We start from the raw sequence: 27258 nt of genomic DNA on the forward strand, positions 1-27258 counted from the left end.
AAATAGTACTAATTTATACCCTTGCCTTTCATCTTCTATGCTAACATATTAACAGATGACAGTCTGTTATGCTCAAAGCGGAAGTATTCAAAATTAAATTAAAGATGGAAAGCAGAGTGTTTAACTATCAAATGGTACATTGAACTTTTAGGTATTTTATCACATGGAGAATTTGACTAGTTAGCAGGCCATTGTTTAAGCATACAAGGAAATCAATGTTGGTTAGCCAAAGAATATCTGCATTGTAAATATAATTATCAACCCCAGGGGGGAAATCTGATATATTAAAAAAGAACATAAATATTTCAAAAGCACAAATTGGTAAGGTATTATAAGTAATTGATATTTCAAAGAGCATTCTTAGGAATTTACCATCTGTTATTTATACCAAAAGGAGGAAGGAGACGTGGTCTTTATTTACTAACTGGCATTATTAAGTGGGCTTTATTTTCTAACTGGCCTTTATTTTCTATGTAGAGAGAATCCAAGCCACACTCAGCAGCACGAACTTTGGATTCACTGCATATATGGGTCCTGGGGTATATTTATATTTACACATGCTGTTATCTTTGTCTACAAGCTAACCAACCGATAAGGAAGAGTTAGTCTGTGCAATGCAAATGGACTAGTCTAGATGCAACCCAGTCAAGGTGTGCATATACCTTTTCTTTTTCTTTTTTAACTTTTCTTCTTCATACCTTGGTGGGGAAGAGTTATTTTAGTAAATATACATGTTATGAAGATGAACAAAAATTAAAAAAAAAAAGGCTCTAACAACAAACTCGTTTGTAGGCAAACGCAAAAATACTTAATACACTATATAGAAAGTCAGAACTGACGTAAGAAACGTGGTGTTGATATATTCAACAAACTAAAACCTCAGATTATTAGAACAAAGAAACATTTTTCTACATTATAGCACTGTGATACTCAAGTATTTATGTTAACAGCCTTCTGCTAAGTCCTTCTAGAAGTTACATAAGTAAATTTGGTAAACAGAACAAATTATAGCCACTGAAAAGTATCAAGGTTAGGCTGATATAAATATATTTTATTTCCCTAGTAATATGATTATTTGATGCCATAATGAGCTTACTTAAATTTAAAGAGCAGCATGTTCAGGTGTGGAGAATGTGCTTTAGTACTGACCAATCAAGAATCATCTCTTAGACTGTCACTAGTCTTTAAAATTATAAATGAACCAAACCAGAAACAATTTCTCCTACTTCAACTGATACCCCAAAGAAAATGGTGACTTAAAAGGAAGGTGTTAAAAAATGTCTTCTTCCCCCTTTTCTTCATTATAAAAAAAAGAGCAGTTACAAAATATTTATAATATATGAAGGGAGAAAGAATAGGTGCCGAAATATTTACCTCTTGTATATCAAAATATAAAGATCCAAATACAATGAAATAAATAAAACACAACATACTGTTTTATGCATTCTGGTATTCCAACATATTCCATGGGGACAAGCTCTGCTAGTTCTGCCAAATTAAAGACGTATCTAATTTTTTGGCTGAATTTTGAGCTATAGAAAAAAAATAAAGATAAATACCTTAATATTTTTGACCAACAGAATTGACAAAACATTCATACAAAGAGTTTGTAGATTTTTTTTTTTTTTTGAGTTAATGGCTCTCAGAAAATTACCTAATAAATGGTCTTGTAACAGCCAGAAGTGTTCTTATAAACCAAGAGGGATGTACAATGATTAGAGATTTTAGGTTTTTCCGTAACCTGGAGTTAAAAAAAAAAAAAAAAAAGTTTGGAAAAAACTCTACAAATTCTAATGCTAGAAGAAAAGCTAAGTCATCAATAAGTTTGTGCAAGTCTATACAAAAAACTGAAAAAAAAAAACACCAAAAAAACCCTCATTCAAGAGCTGTCATTTAGATATATTACTAAAGACAACAAAAGATAAAACAAAAAGCACTCCTAAATTGAAATGGCCCTTCCCACTGCCATGAAATTAATTCTACTTCATTCATATTTATTTTCACAGTGTAGCCTGTTATTAAACGTCTCCTAGTATACAACTTGTCTTCAGGACTCTGTCAGTCAGGGGTAGAGGTCAATGATGAATATAAAAGTAAGCTCTTTTCATTTCTCAGGAATGGAGGGGAAACTGTTACTGATTTCTTCAACAACATGAAAGGCACTGGGCAGGCAGAAAGATGAGAGGGGAAATCACCTAGGGAACAGGCAACATGAATCAGATCTAATGTATTCTTATGGAGTCTAAATGCAGAAGGAAATGGCAACCCACTCCAGTATTCTTGCCTGGAGAATCTCATGGACAGAGGAGCCTGGTGGGCTACAGCCCATGGGGTCGCAAGAGTCTGACACGACTTAGTGACTAAACCACCACTGCCAACACCAAGTCTAAAATTCTGATTGAAAGTTAAATGCATTATCCCAGAAAACTTAAAATGATGAAATAAAAACTGCTGTTTTATTGTTATAGTTTACACTTATCATAATCATTAAACACTAAAAAATTACATGAACCAGCCAATGTCATGTTCATGTATGAAGAGAAACCTATTCATAGACCTGAGTTGATTAAACTACTCTGAATTAGCTGTGGTCAAATCAAACCAAAGAGAGAATCAAAATTCCTTCTATCAGCATGCACGACTCTCAGAAGAATACAATTCTAGAGCTCACTCCAAAGAAAGATTACAGATAAATAAGCATCATAAATAACAAAATACAGTAAGCACTATGTGCTCAGTCGTGGTCGATTCTTTGCGACCCCATGGACTGTAGCCCACCAGGCTCCTCTGTCCATGGACTTTTCCAGGCAAGAAACTGGAGTGGTTTGCCATTTCCTTCTTCAACTAAGCACTATAAATGAAGCAAAACCCAGAATGTAATAAAATAGGAAATGTACTGAATTCCCCATCCTTTCTCAAAATATAAACTATAGGAAAATGTCTGATGTGGTACAAAAGAGAAATAAAGAGCAATTTTATAAGTCTGAAAACAGAAACTTGCTATGAAATTAGTAAATGTAATTTATGAAGTAGATACATGGTACCTGTAAGTGGTAACAGAAAATAAATTTTAAACTAATAAGGACATTATAAAATTTATTCAGACTAGCTTTTAACTTGTATTTACAATACCTTCTATCAATTTGTTGATAGCATTTCCTGAGCCATCCCAGACTGGGCATTTTTCTTCGAGTTGTTGCACCATTTAAATAAACTATCATGTAGTTTTCTGCTACTAACAGCTCCAAAGTGCCAATAACATACCTATAAAAATAAAGTCTTAAACACTGCTATGCAGAACCAAACCAGGTTTATCCAAATAACACAATTCCCTTCCCTCTCCTTCACTGAAAGCAAAAATTCAAAACTATTAGTATTATTGCCTTTTAAAGAAAAAAAAAAAAAAAAACTTCTTTCTTTTAGAAATACACATTGAAATGTTTATAGATGACAAATACTTTGCAGGGATTTGCTTCAAAATTATATCATGAGGGAAGTATTTATGGGAATAATGTATAAACTGATAATTGTGGAAGTGGGTGAGAGTTAGACAAAGATTTAATATATACTTCTCTCTACCTTTGTATATGTTTGAAATTTCCCACAATAAAGCACTTAATGTGTCCTCAAATGTAAAATAAAGAAGTTGGAACAAATAATCTGTAATATCCCTTCCAGTTTTAGAATGACAGTTCTTCTGTTGAGTTGGAATAGTTTCAGAATGCCAAATAACAGACTTAAGGAACCAGAACCAGGATATTTACAATTTTTACCTAGCTAAATAAAGTGCACTTTCTTAGAGATCTGACTTACTCAGTTCTTTCCAAATATTGTGATGATCTACTTACTTAAAGAGATTGTCCATCAGGTATCTATAGTTAGGTTGACCACTTTCAGGCATAAAACAGACAGCAAACACAACAATGGCATTTAATCCATCTCCATAATACCCTGAAAAAGAAACCAGTATGATTACACTATGAAGACTTTTCAGGGGATATCATTTATAGTTGATAAATTATAGTGGTTTATGTTCCACACACTTCTGAATCAAAAAGTATATTTTTTGCTGTCACTGGTCTGACCTTGTATAGTCTTACAAAGATCTTTAAATCCTCTCTTGGGAGAGGGTGGGAAGATTTGGGAGAATGGCATTGAAACATATATAATATCATGTATGAAACGAGTCACCAGTCCAGGTTTGATGCACAATACTGGATGCTTGGGGCTAGTGCACTGGGATGACCCAGAGGGAGGGTATGGGGAGGGAGGAGGGAGGAGGGTTCAGGATGGGGAACACATGTATACCTGTGGCGGATTCATTTCGATATTTGGCAAAACCAATACAATATTGTAAAGTTTAAAAATAAAATAAAATTAAAAAAATAAATAAATAAATCCTCTCTTCTCAAAAACAATAAAATTTGATGAGGAAATGGTGGCCATATAAACCAGAAACCCACTTAAATTAGCATACTCAAAAAGCTAGCCCTATTTTATCAAGTAGACAGAATGATATAATCCAAGAATATACAACATCTGCAATAAAACATTCTTATGCAACTTTTTTTTACATGTAAATAGTACATGTAAAAATAGTTTCACATTCAGTGATGTCTAGCATTTTGTAGCTTTTAGGGTCTTACAAAGTAAGAAAAGATTGTATCTCTGATATAAGACTAAATGAAGAAAAACAGCACTAAAACATGTTTTAATTATAATCTCTAAAATGTAAATGTTTTAATTATAATAGATATTAAGCTGTAACCAGCAACAAGTATTTCTGCTTTAACTTTCATTCCTGTTGTTTACAAACATGCACTGAACAGGTTGAACACTTCATTAGAATCTTCACAACCTTTCTTAACCCCTTAGTCACGAAACACATTGCAGTAACTCAGTAGGACAAAATGGCCCTAATTACTATTTTCTCTTAAATAAAGTGCTATGTCTCAAAAATATTAGGTTTAAACCATGAGGCAGGTCTCACAACTTGCTTCCAATGAATGGAGCTGAATTAATACATTATCTGTGGACTTCCTGATCCATATTATCCTGTTTTCTTCACTGCGTAAGACTAAATTAGGCAGAATAATGCAACTGCAAACATTCAAGTGATTTGTTTTCAAATGAATGAAGACCATAGAAATAAGCAGGAGAAAGCATTTGGCAGAGAGTAAATTAAGCAGAAATGACTATGTGAAAAAACCAATCTGCTTGACCTGTGTGGCACCTTGTCCTGCATTAGGAGGAATTCAGGTTATATGACAGGATCTACAGAGTAACATTCTGGTGCTATTTAAAGAGTGACTATGCAAACTTCTACATACAGGACAGTCAGAATGATAGAAATTATAGCTGTACTTCACAGCTTTTCCTATTTGACTTGTAAATTTCTTAAGGAACCAAGCCTTATATTTGTATATTCCAGAAATACACAAAGTAGGTGTTCCATAAAAATGCAGAATGAATTCTCTACTTTGTGGTAAGGCTAAGTGATTTGTTCACAGTTTTAAGGTAAATTAAGAATCATATTTTAAAGGGCCAGGTTGTATTTATAAACACAAAGACTTGTACAACAACGCTCACGGCAGTTTTAATCATAATAGCTCAGACTGGAAAAATCTCACATGGCCCATCAAAATAGAGATGGATAAACAAATAAGCAGTAACAAGGAATGAACTGCAGATACATGCAACAGCAAGGATAAATGTCAAAATCATTACGCTGAGTGAAAGCAGACGAGTGTAAACTGTGATTCCAGATACAGGAAATTTTGTAACAGGCAAAACTAACCATGGGGTAGGCATTACAATAGTGGTTACTGCAGAGAGGGTATTCATTGAGAGGGAGTACCAGAGAATTTTCTGGGGCAATGAAAATATTCTGTCTGTCTAGATGGTGTAGATTATATGAGTATATATGGTTATATAGGCATTTGTCAAAACTCAGTGAATTATGCACTTAAGATTAGAGCATTTCTAATGAAACAAGAAAGATAAATACTCTGTATCATTTGTATCTAAAATATCTAAACTCTCAGGAACAGAGATTAGAACGGTGATTACCAGAGATGGGATAAAAGGGGAAATAACAGTCAAAGTACAAACTTCCAGTCAGAAGATGAGTAATTTCTGGGGAGTAATGTACTACATGGTGACAACAGTTAACACAGTTAACAATATCTATTATGTACTTAAAAGTTGCTAAAAGGGTAGTCTAGACCTAAATGTTCAGACCACAAATAAGAATTGGTAATTATGTGATGTGATGCAAGTGTTAACAAATGCTATGGTGGCAATCATTCCCAATACAGAATGCATCAAATCAACATATATTATACCTTAAACTTATATACAATGTTACATGTCAGTTTTCTCTCAATGAATATGGAAAATTAAAAAAGGAATTTGCAAAGACTGCAAAAAGAAAACAAAGGATTAGAGTATTTTACTGCATATAAATTCAATTCAGTTCAGTCGCTCAGTCGTGTCTGACTCTTTGCGACCCCATGAATCGCAGCACGCCAGGCCTCCCAGTCCATCAACAACTCCCGGAGTCCACCCAAACCCATGTCTATCGAGTCGGTGATGCCATCCAACCATCTCATCCTCTGTCGTCCCCTTCTCCTCCTGCCCTCAATCTTTCCCAGCATCAGGGTCTTTTCAAATGAGTCAGCTCTTCGCATCAGATGGCCAAAGTATTGGGGTATAAATGGATAAAAAGAGGAGAGTGTTAAGTCCCAGTTTAAGGGTGTTTAGGGATAAGGGTGGAGGGAGATAGTTTTCATTGTATACTCTTATACTTTTGGAACTTATTGTATGTGTATATTAACAATTTTTAAATGTTTTATTCTTTTACTTCAAGCCTGTTACATTTCTAAAAGGACACAATGTTTATTATACTTTCAAAATTATGTTAATATCTCAAAGGAAAGATTCTCTAAGCATTCAGATTCTGACAGCGTATTAAAAAATCTGAAAAATCTTTGGTAACTCTTACCTCCATGGCTGATAACTTTCTTATAGGGTTCAATTGCTTTCATATCAACCCTGTGGTCCTGTTCTCCAATTCTGAACATGCGCCAGCGTCGTCCATCTTCCTTTTCCTCTGCTGCTGTATATTCAGTAATTGAGCCTTTCCTAATAACTTCAGTAGTCTTGGGTTTTGGAAGATCATCTGTTAAAATAAAAGATTTTTGATTCATAGATTGTTACTTACACAATAAAAATCAAATTACATGTTAACCACTTTACTATCTAATTAGACTGTTCAGAGAATATTTTTTATTATAACTTCTGTGGAATATTTTTTAACTTTTTATTTTATATTGGGATATAATTGAGTAACAATGTTGTGAAAATTTCATATGTACAGCAATTTCATATTGTACAGTTTCATATGTACAGTTATACATATACATGTATCTATTTTTTTTCCAAATTCTCTTCCCATTTAGGTTGTTACATAATACTGAGTAGAGTTCCCTGTTTGTGGAATTTTAAATATTTCTTCCATAATAGAGGAAAAGGCTTACTCTTGATATAAGGCCATTTTATTTTTGGAAATCATAGTTGTTTAACTTTTTTTGTATTGCTTAATTCAGAGGACCTAACTGCAGTACAATGTATATCTACAATTTGCAGATTCTGTTGACAACACTGTTCTTGACAGATAGTTACCACTATGTTAACTAAAGCAACTCACTGGGTGCGAGTGTTTTTTGTTGTTGAACACATAAATTATTCCCCAAACATTATAATACCAGATAGAAAGTGGTTAACAAGTCAATAGTTACTTCTCATTTGATCAGTTTCATAAAGCAGAAAATTATTTGATAATATTCCAAAGTGTACATGCAAAAGTCTATTTTAAATTGACATTAGCCAAAGCACAAGCACCAGTGATCAGGTATGATTTACACCTTAAGGTTGCATTTTAGCTGATTTTTCATGATGTAATGAATTTCAAAATTTTAGTATCACAGTCCTTACCAAGAAATGGGGGAAGGGGAAACCTACTGTATGTTAGTTGTCTGTTTCCAAGACAAAGTTGTTAACGGAAAATATCCTTCCAGGAAATGACTACAGCAGCATTAAAGAAAGAAGAGACAAAACACATAGGCAGAAAACTATTTCAGTATCTTTATAAAATATTGTTTACTACTGGATTGCTTATTGAACCAGTAAAATGGGGAAGAAAAAAGAACAAAAGATAAAGTACATTAAGAATCTTACTCTTTATTGTGGATAACATACCTAGTTCTAAACTTTTGCTTGGAAGCAAAGGTCACTTAAAAGATGAAATATATATATATATAAATTATTCCCAACTACAAAGATACTAGACAGCAATTATCTAACTAAAGGAAGCATGCAAAGCAAAACACATGCCAATTCCTTTCAATTCCAAATAGCTAATGATAACAAATCTAAGAGTGGAGTCAAGGAGACCACATTAGTTCAAGCTGGTCATTTACAAAGTGCAGCACTATCAGATGAACCCACTAAAAAAAAAAACTCAAAAAACACACCTCTAAACCTTCCCTATAGAACTCCCTCTCTGCAAATTCTTAATTACTTTTAAGAATTCCCTAAAATATGTTTTTCAGTGCTTTCCCTCTCAGTTGATTGACTGAATAAAAGAACACGCTGTAATTATCAAGCAATATATGGAAGCAAAATGGAAAGACATAACTTTATAGCACTAGGCAATTAAAATAAAGCCACATGTAATCTACTATAAACAGTTCGGGAAGCCATAATATTCAACGTTAGCCAAATTTTGTATCTTTACAACCTATACATGAACTTTAGAACTGATAATACCTTATTTCAATAAAATCCCTTAATCATTGATTTTAGTTGGTTTCATGGTCAAGTGAAAATGCCACTATGTATATACATGAACACAATCATTAATAAAGGTCAGGTAAAATCAATGAAACACCTACCTTCCCACTCAAACTCATTACTGTCCTCCGATGGCGTATCTAAGTCATCTAAGTCAATCTCCCCACTTTCATCCAAATCATCTGACAACACAGAGCCATCACTAGGGTCCAGAGTTAGGCTAATGTCGGGAGCCATTAGTTTCTTTCTCACTTTATTGCCATTAACTTCTAGTGAGCCTGGAATGGTTAAAAAGAAAAATCAAAGATATATTTAGAAAAAATGCTTACATCCATAAATCGAATAAGGGAACTTTAATCACTTTATTCTTGAGAAAATAACATTCATTAAACAATTCCAAAGCCCTTACTTACAAACTTTGGACTTTGATCACTACTGCTTCTGTATCACAGCAAGCTGACACATCCCAGTAAGGATATGCCTTTTTAAAAAACAGAAGCAGAACTTACAGTCACTATTTACTACTAAAAATCATCTTCCCTCTCTCCTTCATGATCAAAATTTCTAAACCCAAGGGTATGTTTTTGCAAAGTATTCCAAAGCATTCCAAAAATGCTTTCCTAAACAGTCAACTTACCCTTTGGCACCCTATGATGGAACAAGAACTGAGTATAATTTATATCTTGACAAAGTGTGTTAGAAAGAAATACCACAGATAAAAGTCTATTTTCTAAGTGTCAAGTTCTTACCAGGCTGACTCTCTGGTCCAGTTACAGCTAATATATCTGCTTCAATACTATCATCTTCTGGTAAAGGTCTAAAACACACAGACATAATTTTTAACCCAGAAATTAAAAAAATAAAAAATCTTTTGACATTCAAAGAGCTATTAAAATAGCTTATAGAAACAATTATGCGGAAAACTGAATAAAGCAATGTTTCTTTAAGCTTGAGTAATTTACAAACTACTGTTAAAGAAAAATTTCAAACTGTCTCAATTGATTTACATATCTATATAAGTAACACATAAAAGTAGGTATATAATCCCTATGTAACAGCTCTTAAATACAACTACAAAACAAATTTTAAAAATCATTACTTTACAATATACTTCAAATGCATGAATTTAATGGGATGTACAATACAATGTACGATGAAGCTAAACTGTCACTTATAGAGGGAATATGAAAATGACGATTGCATGTTTTTGAGCTCAGCATTTCTATATTATGATTATCATGCTGTGCTACGCAATGACTCAGTACTCTCCACCAGCTGTTCCTATTCCAACTGCTAAGTAATCTTCTTATGCACTGAGATGGTCTTCTAACCAAAATGGCATGGATCCCTTAAACATACGGTCTGCCTTTGCTCTCTTTCTCTTACCCTAACCAGTGCCGACAGAACTGTAAACACACAAATGTGTCACGGTCGCTCACCAGATAATATAGAAAGCTTTCCTTGTCTAACTTAACAAGTTTTTGTCTTAAAATAAAAGCATAAAATTTAATGCTTCCTGCAGGCTTCTAAAGACCATCTTCCTCTAGAAATCCTGAAGACTCTATTACTAGTCCTTAATGAACATTTTGCAACACTGGGTTTCTTTAAGGAGTCCGATCAATATTCATTTAGTAAGTGACACCTCAGTAAAGAAGTAGTGAAGTTCTGTTTTGAATTTGTTTTCATTTAAAAACATTGCTCACATTGGAAAATCTTCATCTTGCCATTCTTCCTTAAGTTCTACCCCCTCCATCCTCAGTCTGGATTCAATGTCAACTACAAACTCCTGATAATCGACAGTGCCAAAATCCTGTTAAAAAAGAAAAGAGAGAGAAAGAAAAAAATTCATAGGCTTATTTTCCACATTATCTGTTGAAAAGATGCAATAGTCTTATATTTGAGTTCATACTTTCACCCTGGTTATGAAATAACTTTAGCGGGTTGCAACTACTACTTTCCATTCCCCTCCCCCACCCCAAGAATTAGAAAAGAGTCAGAGTATATATATTCTAGAAATTACCGTTTGTGATAAGGGTGCTGTGGAGTGAAGTACTTATTCCACATGTATACATACATACATGTGTGTGTCCAGGAAATGATTTACCATTTATTAGGTACTGTGAATTATGGAAAAGCAATTTTGGGGCTGAGGGACACAAATAATAAAACTAAATATATTCTCTATTCTAGACCCATCATCAAATTCTCTGTCCTTTGGAGAGAGGTTAATTCTGGAAATTGAACACTAGTAACTAGCATTTATACTCTTAATTCAGCAGAGCCCAAGTGGTGAGCTGTCTCTTATATTTACTTCTCCATAGTTCCAATGCCACGATTTCTGAACCACTTAAAGAGGGCTATTCAGTACCTGTTCAGTAAATGAATTATGCCATATTTTTGTTTCATATCTATACCAAGCTTTTCTCATGTAGTTTAGCATGAGTTTTCAGACACTGATCTTAGTGAATATTTCTATTCACGCAACTACATGCTTTAACTTAGTTTCAGTTTTTCTAAGGAAGGATATGGGTGTTACTATCCTCAGTTTATGAAATGACGGATCTAGAGTTTGCCAAGGTTGATGGAATATGAAAGAGAGGTTTAAATATATTTAAGAAATCATTAAGGTCAACTGGTTAGCAGTACAACAAAAACTGTGGCAACCTGAAGGGGCAGGAGGTATAAACGGAATATCTGATTTACTTACAGTAGAGTAAGTCAATAGATGAGTAAACTTAACTTTAAAAAATGAAGTAACTCCTGAGAAATCTGTATGCAGGTCAAGAAGCAACAGTTAGAACCGGATATGGAACAACAGACTGGTTCCAAATTGGGAGAGGAGTAAGTCAAGATTGTATATTGTCACCTTGCTTATTTAACGTATATGCAGAGGACATCATATGAAATCCCTGGCTGGCTGAAGCACAAGCCAGAATCAAGATTGCAGGGAGAAATATCAATAACCTCAGATACGCAGATGACACCACCCTTATGGCAGAAAGTGAAGAGGAACTAAGAGCCTTTTGATGAAAGTGAAAGAAGAGAGTGAAAATGATAGCTTAAAACTCAACATTCAAGAAACTAAGATCATGGCATCCAGTCCCATCACTTCATGGCAAATAGACGGGGAAACAGTGGAAACAGTGACAGACTTGATTTTCTTGGGCTCCAAAATCACTGCAGATGGTGACTGCAGCCATGAAATTAAAAGACTCTTGCTCCCTAGAAGAAAAGCTATGACCAACCTAGATAGCATATTAAAAAGCAGAGACATTACTTTGCCAACAAAGGTCCATACAGTCAAAGCAATGGTTTTTCTGGTAGTCGTGTATGGATGTGAGAGATGGACCATACACAAAGCTGAGTGCCGAAGAACTGATGCTTTTGAACTGTGGTGTTGGAGAAGACCTGCGAAGTCCCTTGGACTGCACGGAGATCAAACCAGTCAATTGTAAAGGAAATCAGTCCTGATTATTCATTGGAAGGATTGATTCTTGAGCTGAAACTCCAATACTTTGGCCACCTGATGTGAATAACTGACTCATCGGAAAAGACCCTGATGCTGGGAAAGACTGAAGGCAGGAGGAGAAGGGGATGACAGAGGATAAGACGGTTGGATGGCATCACCGACTTGATGGACATGAGTTTGAGCAAGCTCCAGGAGTTGGTGAGGGACAGGGAGGCCTGGTGTGCTGCAGTCCATGGGGTCGCAAAGAGTTGGACACAACTGAGTGACTGAACTGAACTGAACACATACATCTCAAGAGACAGAAAGTATTACTAGTTATCACTAGAAGTTTTAAAACAGAGGTAAAGGGATTGACACCAGTGGAAGAAGGTGAGATGGGGAGAATGAGGCTGTTCACAGTAAATCCTTCTAAATTATTTAAGTTTTAAAACCATGTATGTGTAACCAGTGGTCATGTTTAATGGTTGCCTATCTGCTGTGTCATTATAACACTCAAAAGATACACAAAGCTGTAGCAAAAAACCATTGTGTTCCAGAACAACAATAACAAAATTACATAGAAGTTTTCTAAAGTGTTAGATTTCACACAATAAACTAAATTCTTATTTCTGCCAAGACTGGGAGGCTTTTTTCCCAGTTTGAATTCTTACTTAGGCTTAAGAGTTTCAAAAATCTTTAAAAGGTTTACATTTCTTAGGAGCCACTTGCAAACAGAAAAAAAAGCAAATGCTGTCTTTTCTTCATCAACATATTTGCTAGGAAAAGTCAGTTAATTTATATGTAGGAATAAGGCATTTTTAATTCTCTGGGAAAAACTTAAGCAATTTTGAGAAATGAATGGAAAACACACTTAAAATACAATAATCTTGACTTATTTAAACCTTTGATATTCACTATAAAGTGAACTAATGTTTTATCCTAGATTTAATAACCAGAGAAGTTTCATTATTTAGTCTCACATTTGTACTGGGTGTTGGAAAAATAACAGGACGCTCTCAGTATTTTTTCAAATACTTCACATACTCAAAAATATTTAATATTTCAAAAATATAAGCAGTGACTGGAGGTTGCTACCTCTATGTTTACAACATCTAGCACAGTGTCTGGCACATAACAAGCCTGTAAATACTAGTTAAATTGAAAAATAAATATTTAATTGTAAGGTGTAACACTGAATAATAAGCATTTGCTTTGCTCAACCTCAAGCTTATTTTTCTAATTAAACTACATAAATAGGCTTCCTGCTAAGTCTTACACCTCAATAAAGACTAGTGAAAATATTTGGGGCAACTAACATACTGTCCATTTCTGCTGGTAAAAATATCCCATGTTTGTAAGAGAAAACACACACCTTGTGCAATTCTAAAAGATAAACCATGTCTTTTAGCTATTTTACCACCTCAGTAAGTCTATCACGTGAAAATACTACTTTAAACACAGAGAACCAGAATCTGTCAGCTAACTAAGCTGATTCATTCAATTTTTACTTTAATATCATTGAGTCACATGATGTTAATACACCCCAGCATGTGGACATGGATATTTAGTTTGGGAATAATTACTGAAGTTTGTTAAACAGGACCTAGAGGTAGAGAAAAATAGGTTCCCTCTTAATCATTTCATCACAAATTTTAGAGGGAAAAACATTGATACACCAGGTAAAGTTTAAACTAGGCAAAGTTACAAAGTCCTTGAAAGATGACTGTTCTTAGAACCACATTATCAGCAGTTGTAAGAACAGGAAGCAAGAAAGGAGCAATATAAGCACTACAACTCTGAAGGAAATCAGGATATCGCTGACTCACAATATAAATAAATCAGAATGGGGAAGTAATAGTTTAAGATGCTAACTGTCAAAACAACCAAATGCAACAGGAATCACTTGATTTCTCAACAAACTTGTGGTAGCAGTGGCACATTATTACTTATGCCAGTTATCAGTGGTGGTGATAGAGATAAATTCAAAACGGTATAGCTGACTTCAGTGAGGTGTGGTGGTAAATTCAACCCAGATGAAACTGGGGATTTCCTCATGCATCCTAACAATATAAGTAAAAATTAAATATTAAGATCATATTTAGAAATGCCCAAATTATAACTTAAAATTTTACATGACAACTTCACTATTATGTAGTTTAACAGATGGTGGAATAAGTGCTAGTAGTCAACATGTACACTCAAATCAATTTTGTTCGGCAAAAGGACATGCTTAGGCAAGCCTTTCACATCCCCATTTAAACGAAAGGACTTTGTTCCAAATGTTCATGTTCACATTTTCCTATGAAGCTGGTAGTACTGGTAGCACACAGAAAATACTTTCGGCCAGCCTGTATGTTCAGGAAGGTCACCGATCCACCTCTGTAAAGATCCTACATGCCTGCTTCTCACTGTTTCCTTGAGAGCAGAGGCATGTAGGTTTTTAAGAATGAAATAACACAAAGATACTAACAGCTTAGAAGGGCTATTCTCAAAAAGACCAGAAATAACAAGCAGCAGTGAGGGTGTGGAGAAAAGGAAATCCTTGGTGGGAATGCAAACTGGTGCAGCCACTATGGAACACAGGAAGGAAGTTCCTCAAAAAATTGAAACCAGAATTCCGGTACAATCCAGCAATTCCACTTTGAGTATTCATCAGAAGGCAATTAGAACACTAATTAGAAAAGATGTGTGTACCCCCATGTTCACAGCAGCATTGTTTACAATAGCCAAGATATTCAAGTAACCTAAGTATTCACTGGTGAATGAATGGATAAACATACACACAGGAATATTATTCAATCATTTAAAAAATCTGCCATCTGCCACAACATGGGTGGACCTTGAAGGCATTATGTAACATAAGTAAAGTAAGTCAGAAAGAGAAAGACAAACACGTTATGATCTCACTTATGTGTGTGTAATCTTAAGAAAACAAAACAGAAAAAGCTTATAGACACAGCGAACATACTGGCAGTTGCCAGAGGTGGAGGGTGGAAAGTGGGTGAAATGGATGAAAGGCGTAGAAAGGTATAAACTTTTAGCTGTAAGTTAGTTCTGGAATGGAGAAGGAAATGGCAACCCACTCCAGTGTTCTTGCCTGGAGAATCCCAGGGACGGGGGAGCCTGGTGGGCTGCCGTCTATGGGGTCGCACAGAGTCAGACACAACTGAAGCGACTTAGCAGCAGCAGCAGCAGCAGCAGTTCTGGAAAGGTACAGCATGGTTAGTATCACTGTATTAGATATGTGAAAGTTGCTAAGACAGTAAATCTTTAAAGTTCTCATGATAAGAAAAAAATTTTTATAACTAAATATGGTGATGAATGTTAAGTAGACTTATCATAGGTATTTGGCAATGTATACAAATATCAAAATCATGATGTTGTATACATAAAACTAAAAAAAAGTTATCTGTCAATTACATACCTCAATTAAATGTGATACCTTATCAGAAATGTTAATACAAAATTCAAGAAAAATTACAATAGCGCTGTTTCTCACAATTGTGAAGAGAAAGCACAGTACAATTATGCCAACCGTAAAAGGTACATTGATTGTATTATCAGTATGCAGAACATACTGGAGAGCTCTGAGACCTTTAAGAATATTAAAGTCTAATAACTGACTTATAATACTTTCTAGAGTTACAAATATTAGATGTAATATAAAAGTATAACTTTGGAATATTATTATCATCACATTATACTAGCACTCTGCTTTATAGAGTGTAAGCTTAAAATGACATCTTTCGATCCACAGTCAGCCAAGGTTGAATTATCTCATCTGGCTATACATATACTTCCTTTCTTAGGTGTCTTTTTCCATTGCTGCTCCTTCTGTGAGCATTACACCAGAAGAATGAACAGAACCATTTTCCAAACAGTGCTTTTCCCATTTAATGCTGTTGCTGCTGCTGCTAAGTCGCTTCAGTCGTGTCCGACTCTGTGCGACCCCAGAGACGGCAGCCCACCAGGCTCCACCGTCCCTGGGATTCTCCAGGCAAGAACACTGGAGTGGGTTGCCATTTCCTTCTCCAATGCATGAAAGTGAAAAGTGAAAGTGAAGTCGCTCAGTCGAGTCCGACCCTCAGCGACCTCAAGGACTGCAGCCTACCAGGCTCCTCCGTCCATGGGATTTTCCAGGCAAGAGTACTGGAGTGGGGTGCCATTGCCTTCTCCGTTCCCATTTACTAACTGTTCATATATCCATCTCATACATTCCAACCAAAAATTCTGTATCACATATAAAATATGGGGTTATTATCCCCATTTTAGCCTATATTTGAGGCAAATAACCACATCCTGGTTTCCAGGTTAGACCCAGATTGTTTCTAATACAGCACTGTCTCCAGTTCACTGGCAACTTTCTACAGAACAAGCCTGTCAAGCTAGATTTGGCTAAACTTAGCTTCAAAGGTTTGGAGAAGGCAATGGCACTCCACTCCAGCACTCTTGCCTGGAAAATCCATGGACGGAGGAGCCTGGTAGGCTGCAGTCCATGGGGTCGCTAAGAGTCGGACACGACTGAGCGACTTCACTTGCCCTTTTCACTTTTATGCATTGGAGAAGGAAATGGCAACCCACTCCAGTGTTCTTGCCTGGAGAATCCCAGGGACGGGGGAGCCTGATGGGCTGCCGTCTCTGGGGTCGCACAGAGTCGGACACGACTGAAGTTATCAGCAGCAGCAGCAGCAGCTTCAAAGGTTCTGTAATGCCTAAAGACACCAGTAACACTAACTTACGATGATTGAGTTCAAGTCCTATGTTTGCAGAAGGAGACCTGTCATACTTCCTGTCTAAAACTAAAAATATTATGCTGCAACGGAGATTATGAAAATTAAAAATAGTGTGTGGAGAAAATGTAAAATGATAAGAACTAAGGAGAAGATATGCAAGATCATCAAGAAAATGGTCTATAGGATAACTAGATACAGTAACTTTAGTTAAAATTCTGAGGAAACATCCATTTACAAATTGTAGAAATTCCTATACAATTTTAGATAAAGAATACGTTAAATTTTAAAAGTTAAGTAGTTAAGCATTAGGAGAAGCAGCCTGATTCTTTTTTTTTTTTAAAGGTGAAGATGGGGGGGAAAAGCAACATCAAAAATCAATCACACATTTCATTAAACTATATGGAAGGCGCTAAGACTACCTGGATGACTAAAGCCGTGCTCTCAAAGAGCTTGCCAGAGCACAGCAGACCAAGGGGAAGTTTCAAATCGACGTAATAGACGCAAATAAATTTCTGATTTAATATGCGTTGGTCTAGCAGATTATCCATGGCATCAGGTGCACCAAGGAAACCCAAGCTACCTGTGCCAGCTATTTAAATAAAAGATAGTGTCCATGCAGGAACTCAGCTTTTCACGAATCAAGGTCCATTACAAATGCCGCTTCCTTGTCTATTCCCCAAGGGTGTGGAGCATGTTAGACATCCAAGTTCCTTTGTTCTGTACCAGGACCGAGGCTGGTGAGAAATAAGGGACTAACAGGGCCCAGTGACTGCACCCAGACGGGGAAGTGTGCAGGGGGCAGAGAAGAGGGCAGGTTCTCAGCCGAGCACAACCACCACGAATGGAAAAGGCTTGGGAGAAGGGGGGAAGCAAGGGTGGCAAAAAGCAAACAGAAGCCTGGCCAAGGGCGGGGGCCAAAGCGGGGCGGGGATCCGGGAAGCGCCTCCGGGCAGTTTCTAGGGCGCCTCCCGTAACGGATAAAGCTCGGGGCTTCCTTTCTCGGACCGCCCCGGGTGTGCGCCCTTCGGATGTCTGCCCCCGAGGCCTGTTCTCAGCTCAGACCCGCCGGCCCCCAGCCTTCCCGAGGGGCACTTACCCCGGAGGGAGCCTTGGCCTCCTCGTCTCCTTCTCCCCTCCAGGCCGGCGACGTGGGGCTGACGGCCAGGTCGCAGAAGGTAGCGCCGAGCGCAGCCTGCTCCTCTCTGACGGCAGCGAGACCCGGGCCCAGCCCCTGAGCCACAGCGGCAAGTACAGCGGCCGACCCGGATACAGAGAGCCGCTCCGAAGGAAGTGACAACACCCCGACCTTCTCCAGACCCCGCAGCTGGAGGAAGCCCAGGCAGAGGCGTGGCGTCTTCGTGAGTCCCTCCCCACGCCCACACCCTCAGTGGCGGCGGGCGGGGCCGGGAAGGAGGAACTAACGCTCCCGCCAGCTTTCTGCTTTCTCCAGCAACTTGGGCAGCGGAGCTGTCAAGCGTTTATGTTAGGTTGGCAGTCGTTTACACATCTGCAGGAGCTTCCTCTTCCTGCGCTGGGCCACTGCCCTTGAGCTTCAAAGAGCCATTTTTATATTCTTTATGTTGGCTTTACTGATCATTATGATTTACACTATATAATAAAATGGATGCAAAAAGGTGAGGAAAAATAGTTGATGTCTCATTGGGGAAGTAAAACTCAGAAAAACCCTTCAGTTCAGTTCAATTCAGTCGCTCAGTCGTGTCCGACTCTTTGCGACCCCATGACTTGCAGCACGCCAGGCCTCCCTGTCCATCACCAACTCCCGGAGTTCACCCATACTCATGTCCATCGCCTCGGTGAAGCCATCCAGCCATCTCATCTTCTGTCGTCCCCTTCTCCTCCCTGCCCCCAATCCCTCCCAGCATCAGAGTCTTTTCCAATGAGTCAACTCTTCGCATCAGGTGGCCAAAGTATTGGAGTTTCAGCTTTAGCATCATTCCTTCCAAAGAACACCCAGGACTGATCTGTAGAATGGACTGGTTGGATCTCCTCGCAGTCCAAGGGACTCTCAAGAGTCTTCTCCAACACCACAGTTCAAAAGCATCAATTCTTCGGCGCTCAGCTTTCTTCACAGTCCAACTCTCATATCCATACATGACTACTGGAAAAACCATAGCCTTGACTAGACGGACCTTTGTTGGCAAAGCAATGTCTCTACTTTTGAATATGCTATCTAGGTTGGTCATAACTTTCCTTCCAAGGAGTAAGTGTCTTTTAATTTCATGGCTGCAATCACCATAGAGCTTGGTAAAATTCTTAAGTGAACAATGCAAAGAAATATAGGAAAACAATAGAACAGAAATACTAGAGATCGCTTCCAGAAAATTAGAGATACAAAGGGAACATTTCATACAAAGATGGGCACAATAAAGGACAAAAATGGCAAGGACCTAAGAGAAACAGAAGAGATGAAGTAATGGTGGCAAGAATATACGGAAGAACTGTACCAAAAAGTCCTAATGACCCAGATAACCACAATGGTGTGATCACTCACCTAGAGCCAGACATCCTGGAGTATGAAGTCAAGTGGACTTTAGGAAGCATTATTACAAACAAAACTAGTGGAGGTGATGGAATTCCAGCTGAGCTATTTCAAATCCTAAATGATGATGCTGTTAAAGTGCTTGCTGCACTCAATATGCCAGCAAATTTGGAAAACTCAGCAGTGGCCATAAGACTGGAAAAGGTCAGTTTTCATTCAATCCTAAAGAAGGGCAATGCCAAAGAATGTTCAAATCACCACACAATTGCACTCATTTCACATGCTAGCAAAGTCATGCTCAAAATTCTTCAAACTAGGCCTCAACAGCATGTGAACCAATAACTTCCAGATGCACAAGCTGGATTTAGAAAAGGCAGAGGAACCAGAGATCAAATTGCCAACATCCATTGGATCATAGAAAAAGCAATAGAATTCCAGAAAAACATCTACTTCTGCTTCACTGGCTATTCTAAAGCCTTTGACTGTGTCAGTTCAGTCGCTCAGTCGTGTCTGACTCTTTGCGACCCCATGACTTGCAGCACGCCAGGCCTCCCTGTCCATCACCAACTCCCAGAGTTAACCCAAACTCATGTGCATCAAGTCAGTGATGCCATCCAGCCATCTCATCCTCTGTCATCCCCTTCTCCTCCTGCCCCCAATCCCTCCCAGCATCAGAGTCTTTTCCAATAAGTCAACCCTTCACATGAGGTGGCCAAAGTATTGGAGTTTCAGCTTTAGCATCATTCCTTCCAAAGAACACCCAGGACTGATCTCCTTCAGAATGGACTGGTTGGATCTCCTTGCAGTCCAAGGGACTCTCAAGAGTCTTCTCCAACACCACACTTTAAAAGCATCAATTCTTCGGCACTCAGCTTTCTTCACAGTCCAACTCTCACATCCATACATGACCACTGGAAAAACCATAGCCTTGACTAGATGGACCTTTGTTGGCAAAGTAGTGTCTCTGCTTTTGAATATGCTGTCTAGGTTGGTCATAACTTTCCTTCCAAGGAGTAGGCGTCTTTTAATTTCATGGCTGCAATCACCATCTGCAGTGATTTTGGAGCCCCCCAAAATAAAATCTGACACTGTTTCCACTGTTTCCCCATCTATTTCCCATGAAGTGATGGGACCAGATGCCATGATCTTCGTTTTCTGAATGTTGAGCTTTAAGCCAACTTTTTCACTCTCCTTTTTCACTTTCATCAAGAGGCTTTTTAGTTCCTCTTCACTTTCTGCCATAAGGGTGGTGTCATCTGCATATCTGAGGTTATTGATCTTTCTCCTGGCAATCTTGATTCCAGCTTTTGCTTCTTCCAGCCCAGCATTTCTCATGATGTACTCTGCATTTGATTGTATAGATCATAATCAACTGGAAAATTATTAAAGAGATGGGAATACCAAACCATCGTGACCTACCTCTTGAGAAATCTATATGCAGGTCAGGAAGCAACGATTAGAACTGGACATGGAACAACAGACTGGTTCAAAATTGGGAAAGGAGTATGTCAAGGCTGTATATTGTCACCCTGCTTATTTAACTTATATGGAGAGTACATCATGCAAAATATTGGGCTGGATGACTCATAAGCTGGAATCAAGATTTCAGGGAGAAATATCAACAACCTCAGATACTCAGATGATACCACCCTAATGGCAGAAAATGAAGAGGAACTAAAGAGCCTCTTGATGAGGTTGAAAGAAGAGGTGAAAAATCTGGCTTAAAACTCAGCATTCAAAAAGCTAAGATCATGGTATCTGATCCATAGATGGGGTAAAAATGGAGACAGTGATAGAGTATTTTCCTGGGCTCCAAAATCACTGCAGATGGTGAGTGCAGCCATGAAATTAAAAGATGCTTACTCCTTGGAAGAAAAGCTATGACCAACCTAGACAGCATATTAAAAAGCAGAGACATCACTTTTCTGACAAAGGTCCATATTCAAAGCTATTGTTTTTCCAGTAGTCATGTATGGATGTGAGAGTTGGACCATAAAGAAAACTGAGTGCTGAAGAACTGTAGTGCTGAAGAAGACTTTTGAGAGTCCCTTGAACAGCAAGAAGATCAGACCAGTCAATCCTAAAGGAAATCAACTCTGAATATTCATTACAGGGACTGATGGTGAAGCTGAAGCTCCAATACTATGGCTACCTGATGTAAAGAGCTGACTCATTGGGAAAGATCCTGATTCAGGGAAAGATTGAGGGCAAGAGGAGAATGGAAAAACAGAGAATGAGATGGTTGGATGGCATCATCGACTCAATGGACATGAATTTGAGCAAGCTCTGGGAATTGGTGATGGGCAGGGAAGCCTGGTGTGCTGTAGTCGATGGGGTCACAAAAGTCAGACATGACTTAGCAACTAAACAACAACAAACCTCAGAAAAATCCTTAGAGTTTGGTAAAATTGTCCTGGGCGAACAGCTTTATAACAGTACTTCTCAAATTGTTCCCAGAAAACTGGGTTCACCTCTTAGTCGGGATTGAGCCAAAAGATAACCAAGCTAAAGATCACAGGAAGGATTTCTTGCACCAAGCAAGCAGTATGCTAGGGAATCTTTCCCAAAGTAGTGTCTTCCAAACAGAGAAATTTTGGAAGTTTTAAGCCAAGGATTCATGCATGTGCATGAAGGGGCTTGATCAGAATATATTGCAACATAGAATTGGGGCAAAGTTTGACAGAGTCCAAGCTTTAGTGTCAGACTTTATTTTTGGGGGGCTCCAAAATCACTGCAGATGGTGACTGCAGCCATGAAATTAAAAGACGCTTACTCCTTGGAAGGAAGTTATGACCAACCTAGATAGCATATTCAAAAGCAGAGACACTACTTTGCCAATAAAGGTCCCTCTAGTCAAGGCTATGGTTTTTCCAGTGGTCATGTATGGATGTGAGAGTTGGACTGTGAAGAAAGCTGAGCGCTGAAGAATTGATGCTTTTGAAGTGTGGTGTTGGAGAAGACTCTTGAGAGTCCCTTGGACTGCAAGGAGATCCATCCAGTCCATTCTAAAGGAGATCAGTCCTGGGTGTTCATTGGAAGGACTGATGCTGAAGCTGAAACTCCAATACTTTGGCCACCTCATGTGAAGAGTTGACTCATTGGAAAAGACTCTGATGTGGGAGGGATTGGGGGCAGGAGGAGAAGGGGATGACAGAGGATGAGATGGCTGGATGGCATCACCGACTCGATGGGCATGAGTATGGGTGAACTCCGGGAGTTGGTGATGGACAGGGAGGCCTGGCGTGCTGCGATTCATGGGGTCGCAAAGAGTCGGACACGACTGAGCGACTAAACTGAACTGAAGCTTTAGTTGACTGAAGTCGTTTGATGGTGAGAAAAGGTCAATATCATCATTTCTTAGGTTCCCATTAATCTGTTGGTTGAGTGTTCAGGTTAATTTTTACCATTGCAACAGAACTGGGAGTCTTTACAATCGTCTTTGCTATTGTTTCTTCTTTTGCCAGATAATAGTCATTTGTTCTTCTGTTTCTTTAAGATCCTTATTACTCATAGTAGTGTATATATGTCAGTGCTACTTTCTCATTGACATATATACACCACCATGTGTGAAACAGGTAGCTGGTGGGAAGCTGCCGTGTAGCACAGGGAGCTCAGCTCTGTGCTTTGTGAAGACCTAGTTGGGTGCGTTAGGGGTGAGATGGGTAGAGGGGAGTCTCAAGAGGGAAGGAATGTATGTTCACTTATAGGTAATGCATGTTCCTATATAGCAGAAATGAAAACATTGTAAAGCAATTAGACTCCAATTAAAAAATAAATTTTAAAAAGTGATTTAAAAAAACAAACAAAAAACAATTTAAAAACAATAAAAAGAAAAAAGATCCTTATACTGACAACCGTTAAAAGGCAAGCACTGTGGCCAGGGTTGGATCACAAAATGGCATTGGCATATAATGGCTTCTCTTATGTTAAAACACTGTACTAGTTCCTTTCCTCCGAGGACCCACTACCCTATCTGCTTAAAAAACTATATGCAGAGAATGATCAACTTATTTAGTTGTAGACCATGCTTTAGTAAGATAAAAGTATCAGGAAAATTTCATCATTAGAGTCAACAGCCGTAAAATTACCTGCCAAGTTGCTATAAAGTTTTCTCAACATTTATTCTCAGTCTCTGTACTATTTGTCTCACTGTGGCCCAGTAACAAACAGTTCTCTGAAGGGCCCAGGTCTGTGAGCCATGTTTTGAGTAGCAACGCTGCTATATGTGGAGAAGGCAATGGCACCCTACTCCAGTACTCTTGCCTGGAAAATCTCATGGGTGGAGGAGCCTGGAAGGCTCCAGTCCATGGGGTGGCTAAGAGTCGGACATGACTGAGCGACTTCACTTTCAATTTTCACTTTCATGCGTTGGAGAAGGAAATGGCAACCCACTCCAGTGTTCTTGCCTGGAGAATCCCAGGGACGGGGGAGCCTGGTGGGCTGCCGTCTATGGGGTCACACAGAGTCAGACACGACTGACGAGACTTAGCAGCATCAGCAGCTGCTCTATAGCTTCAATGAACGAAGATTAGTTTGGAGAATGTAATGACCCTTCTCAAATCCCAAACCCTAAACCCCTGCAAAGGCCCAGTAGTCAACAATTTGGGTTGACTACGGAATGGTGGGGCTTGAGGGGAACTGCAAAGCTCAAAATTTTAAGTCATTGACCCAAAATGCAGTTTCCTGGGTTTACATTGCTTTGGAAACATTTACTCACAGCTGGCAGGGGGTTAAACTGTGTGTCTCATCTATAAAATGGGGAATAAGGAATACTTCATAGGACTTTTGTGAAATAAAGCCATATATATGTTAGAATAGTGTATGGTATGTTGTCGGAGAAGACAATGGCACCCCACTCCAGTACTCTTGCCTGGAAAATCCCATGGATGGAGGAGCCTGGAAGGCTGCAGTCCATGGGGTCGCTGAGGGTCGGACACAACTGAACGACTTCACTTTCACTTTTCACTTTCATGCATTGGAGAAGGAAATGGCAACCCACTCCAGTGTTCTTGCCTGGAGAATCCCAGGGACGGGGGGAGCCTGATAGGCTGCCGTCTATGGGGTCACACAGAGTCAGATATGACTGAAGTGACTTAGCCTAGCCTATGGTATGTTGTAATTGTATATGTGTTAGGTATTATTTTCCTATCAATTTTGTTAAGTATCTGGCAGAGTGAACAATAAAAATAAAACCAATCAACTGATAGAGCTTTAAACAACTTCTTGGACGATGCTCCTTAAAAAACAATTTCATCTTCAATTAACAGATTTTTCAGTTCCATGTTCTGCAATGTGTAATATTCTCCACAGGGTGGCAGAAAATCATTTGAAATCATAAACAGTTACGTGGTTTTACAATCTTTAGTTTCTTTTTCATTTCACTAACTTTATTGTTTAAATATGCTTGGTCAGTATTTGCTTTGGATTTTGAGTAAGCCATTCTACTATTTGACTTTTTATCCCCATCTCATGAATTATCCATTCTTATTGTTGAAATGTTACAAATTATGGATAAGACAAGAAGGATAGTTGCACTATTAACACATTTATGTATAGCCTTTCAGATTTGTGTGTGTGTGTGTATATATATATAAAACTACAAAAATAGCTCATAATGTATAAAAATAAAATAATTTATCTAATAGTTTATAATCTAATTTTTTCTTCTCATTTAAAAATATATCCTGAATTTCTTTTCTGGTCAATAAGTATATTTAATACCATCATTTTTATTATGGATAATTTATGTACTGACAATTTCTTATTGAACATTTAGGCTGCTCAGTTTTGGATACTCCATCTAGTGTTAAAGACAACACTGCACAGAGTATCCATAGGTCAGAAACATAGGACTGACTTATTTTCCAAACAATATATTGGCTACATTTTCAAATTATACATTCAATATGTTTTCCCTCAACTTTTAGGTTAAATAACTTGAAGCAATGGGTCCAGTTATTAATCTGAAAAAAGAATATACTATTTTCCCTGTGTTTGCAAACTTTTCACATAATCTTTAGTGTACTGTAAAAATCACTTGCTTTTTTCTATGTGGTTCCGTGAATAGGTAGATGTTTAGACTCCTAAAAATTGGAAAATAATTCAGAGGTGCCCACTAAAGAATGCGCTAGCCGTGTGGTGCTACAGGGATTGAATCATTAGAATTGCAGCTGCTGACTTTTAATAGACGCCGAAAGGAGTTCAGGGTGGAGATCAGAATTGAGGCCCTTTACGATCTGGGAAAACTGGCAGAATTAGCCTTTAGATAGTTAGATGTTTTCAGGAGAAATTTTTTATGAACCTGGATTCTTGCATCTTTCCATATTTAGAAGAGCACTAAAACCATTAACTAAGATGTGTTCCTTGTGACTAGCAGCAAACTTCGGAGATGTATGCTTGGGTGCACATTCCCCCTTTGCCGAAGTCACAGATATACTGATCGCCCCTCCCTCTTTACCTCTTTGGAACAGTATATCAGAGCTATCTGAAATGCTGTCTTCCCGCTATAGTTCTTAGAAAGACACTGAATAAAATCTACTTGCAATTTTTACCTTGTGAGTTTTTTTAAGTCCACAAAGGAAAAATGTGTGGCTTCCAGACCTTAAGCACAAAGCAATACATTAGCTCAGAGCCACCATCGGTCTTTTTCTCTGTGGATTTTGGTTTTGGTGTTATGTTTAAATAGACCCTCCTCACTCTAAAATTAAACAAGTAGTCATAGTTGTTTAGAGTTCATCTTTTTTAAAAAATACGAACGTTAAATCCAATTGGAATTTTATATATGTGCTTATGATATGAGGTAAGAAGGAAAGTTATGACCAACCTAGATAGCATATTCAAAAGCAGAGACGTTACTTTGCCAACAAAGGTTCATCTAGTCAAGGCTATGGTTTTTCCTGTGGTCATGTATGGATGTGAGAGTTGGACTGTGAAGAAGGCTGAGTGCCAAAGAATTGATGCTTTTGAAGTGTGGTGTTGGAGAAGACTCTTGAGAGTCCCTTGGACTGTAAGGAGATCCAACCAGTCCATTCTGAAGGAGATCAGCCCTGGGATTTCTTTGCAAGGAATGATGCTGAAACTGAAACTCCAATACTTTGGCCACCTGATGCGAAGAGTTGACTCATTGGAAAAGACTCTGATGCTGGGAGGGATTGGGGGCAGGAGGAGAAGGGGACGACAGAGGATGAGATGGCTGGATGGCATCACTGACTCGATGGACGTGAGTCTGGGTGAACTCCGGGAGTTGGTGATGGACAGGGAGGCCTGGCGTGCTGCGATTCATGGGGTTGCAAAGAGTCGGACATGACTGAGTGACTGAACTGAACTGAACTAAGGAATCTGATTTTTACTAAACTGACACAATATTCTGCTGCTAAGTCACTTCAGTTGTGTCCAATTCTGTGTGACCCCACAGACAGCAGCCCACCAGGCTCCCCCATCCCTGGGATTCTCCAGGCAAGAACACTGGAGTGGAATGCCATTTCCTTCTCCAACGCATGAAAGTGAAAAGTGAAAGGGAAGTCGCTCAGTTGTGTCCAACTCTTCATGACCCCATGGACTGCAGCCTACCAGGCTCCTCTGTCCATGGGATTTGCCAGGCAAGAGTACTGGAGAGGGGTGCCATCGCCTTCTCTGACACAATAATTCTACCCAACATCATTTATTGAATAATCCAGTAAATTTTTGAAATTGACTAGGACTCAATCAAGTGAATGTTTACCTTC

The 27258-nt window shown here is 38.3% G+C and overlaps 1 protein-coding gene across 7 annotated transcripts in view; it reads right to left on the reverse strand.

Moving 5' to 3' along the window:
• The window catches only part of BNIP2 (BCL2 interacting protein 2), a 259244-nt gene that overhangs the window by 32156 nt on the left and 199830 nt on the right, over positions 1-27258 (reverse strand). For 2 of the 7 annotated variants that reach the window (XM_086321270.1, XM_086321271.1), the window contains exons 4-11: positions 10557-10663; positions 9603-9670; positions 8955-9131; positions 7004-7180; positions 3849-3951; positions 3133-3264; positions 1655-1741; positions 1434-1532 (exon numbers count right to left, since the gene is read on the reverse strand). In XM_086321270.1, the coding sequence (XP_086177396.1) occupies positions 1434-1532; positions 1655-1741; positions 3133-3264; positions 3849-3951; positions 7004-7180; positions 8955-9131; positions 9603-9670; positions 10557-10663 (950 nt within the window). Of the gene's footprint in view, positions 1-662; positions 699-1433; positions 1533-1654; positions 1742-3132; positions 3265-3848; positions 3952-7003; positions 7181-8954; positions 9132-9602; positions 9671-10556; positions 10664-18130; positions 18318-27258 lie in introns of those variants that run through there. The other 5 variants (XM_086321272.1, XM_086321274.1, XM_086321273.1 and 2 more) reach the window with 5 other exon arrangements.

This window comes from Bos grunniens, chromosome 10 (assembly GCF_055505025.1).
Source record: "Bos grunniens cultivar Pamir isolate PY7600 chromosome 10, Bosgru_T2T1.0, whole genome shotgun sequence".
In the NCBI taxonomy this organism is placed as follows: domain Eukaryota; kingdom Metazoa; phylum Chordata; class Mammalia; order Artiodactyla; family Bovidae; genus Bos; species Bos grunniens.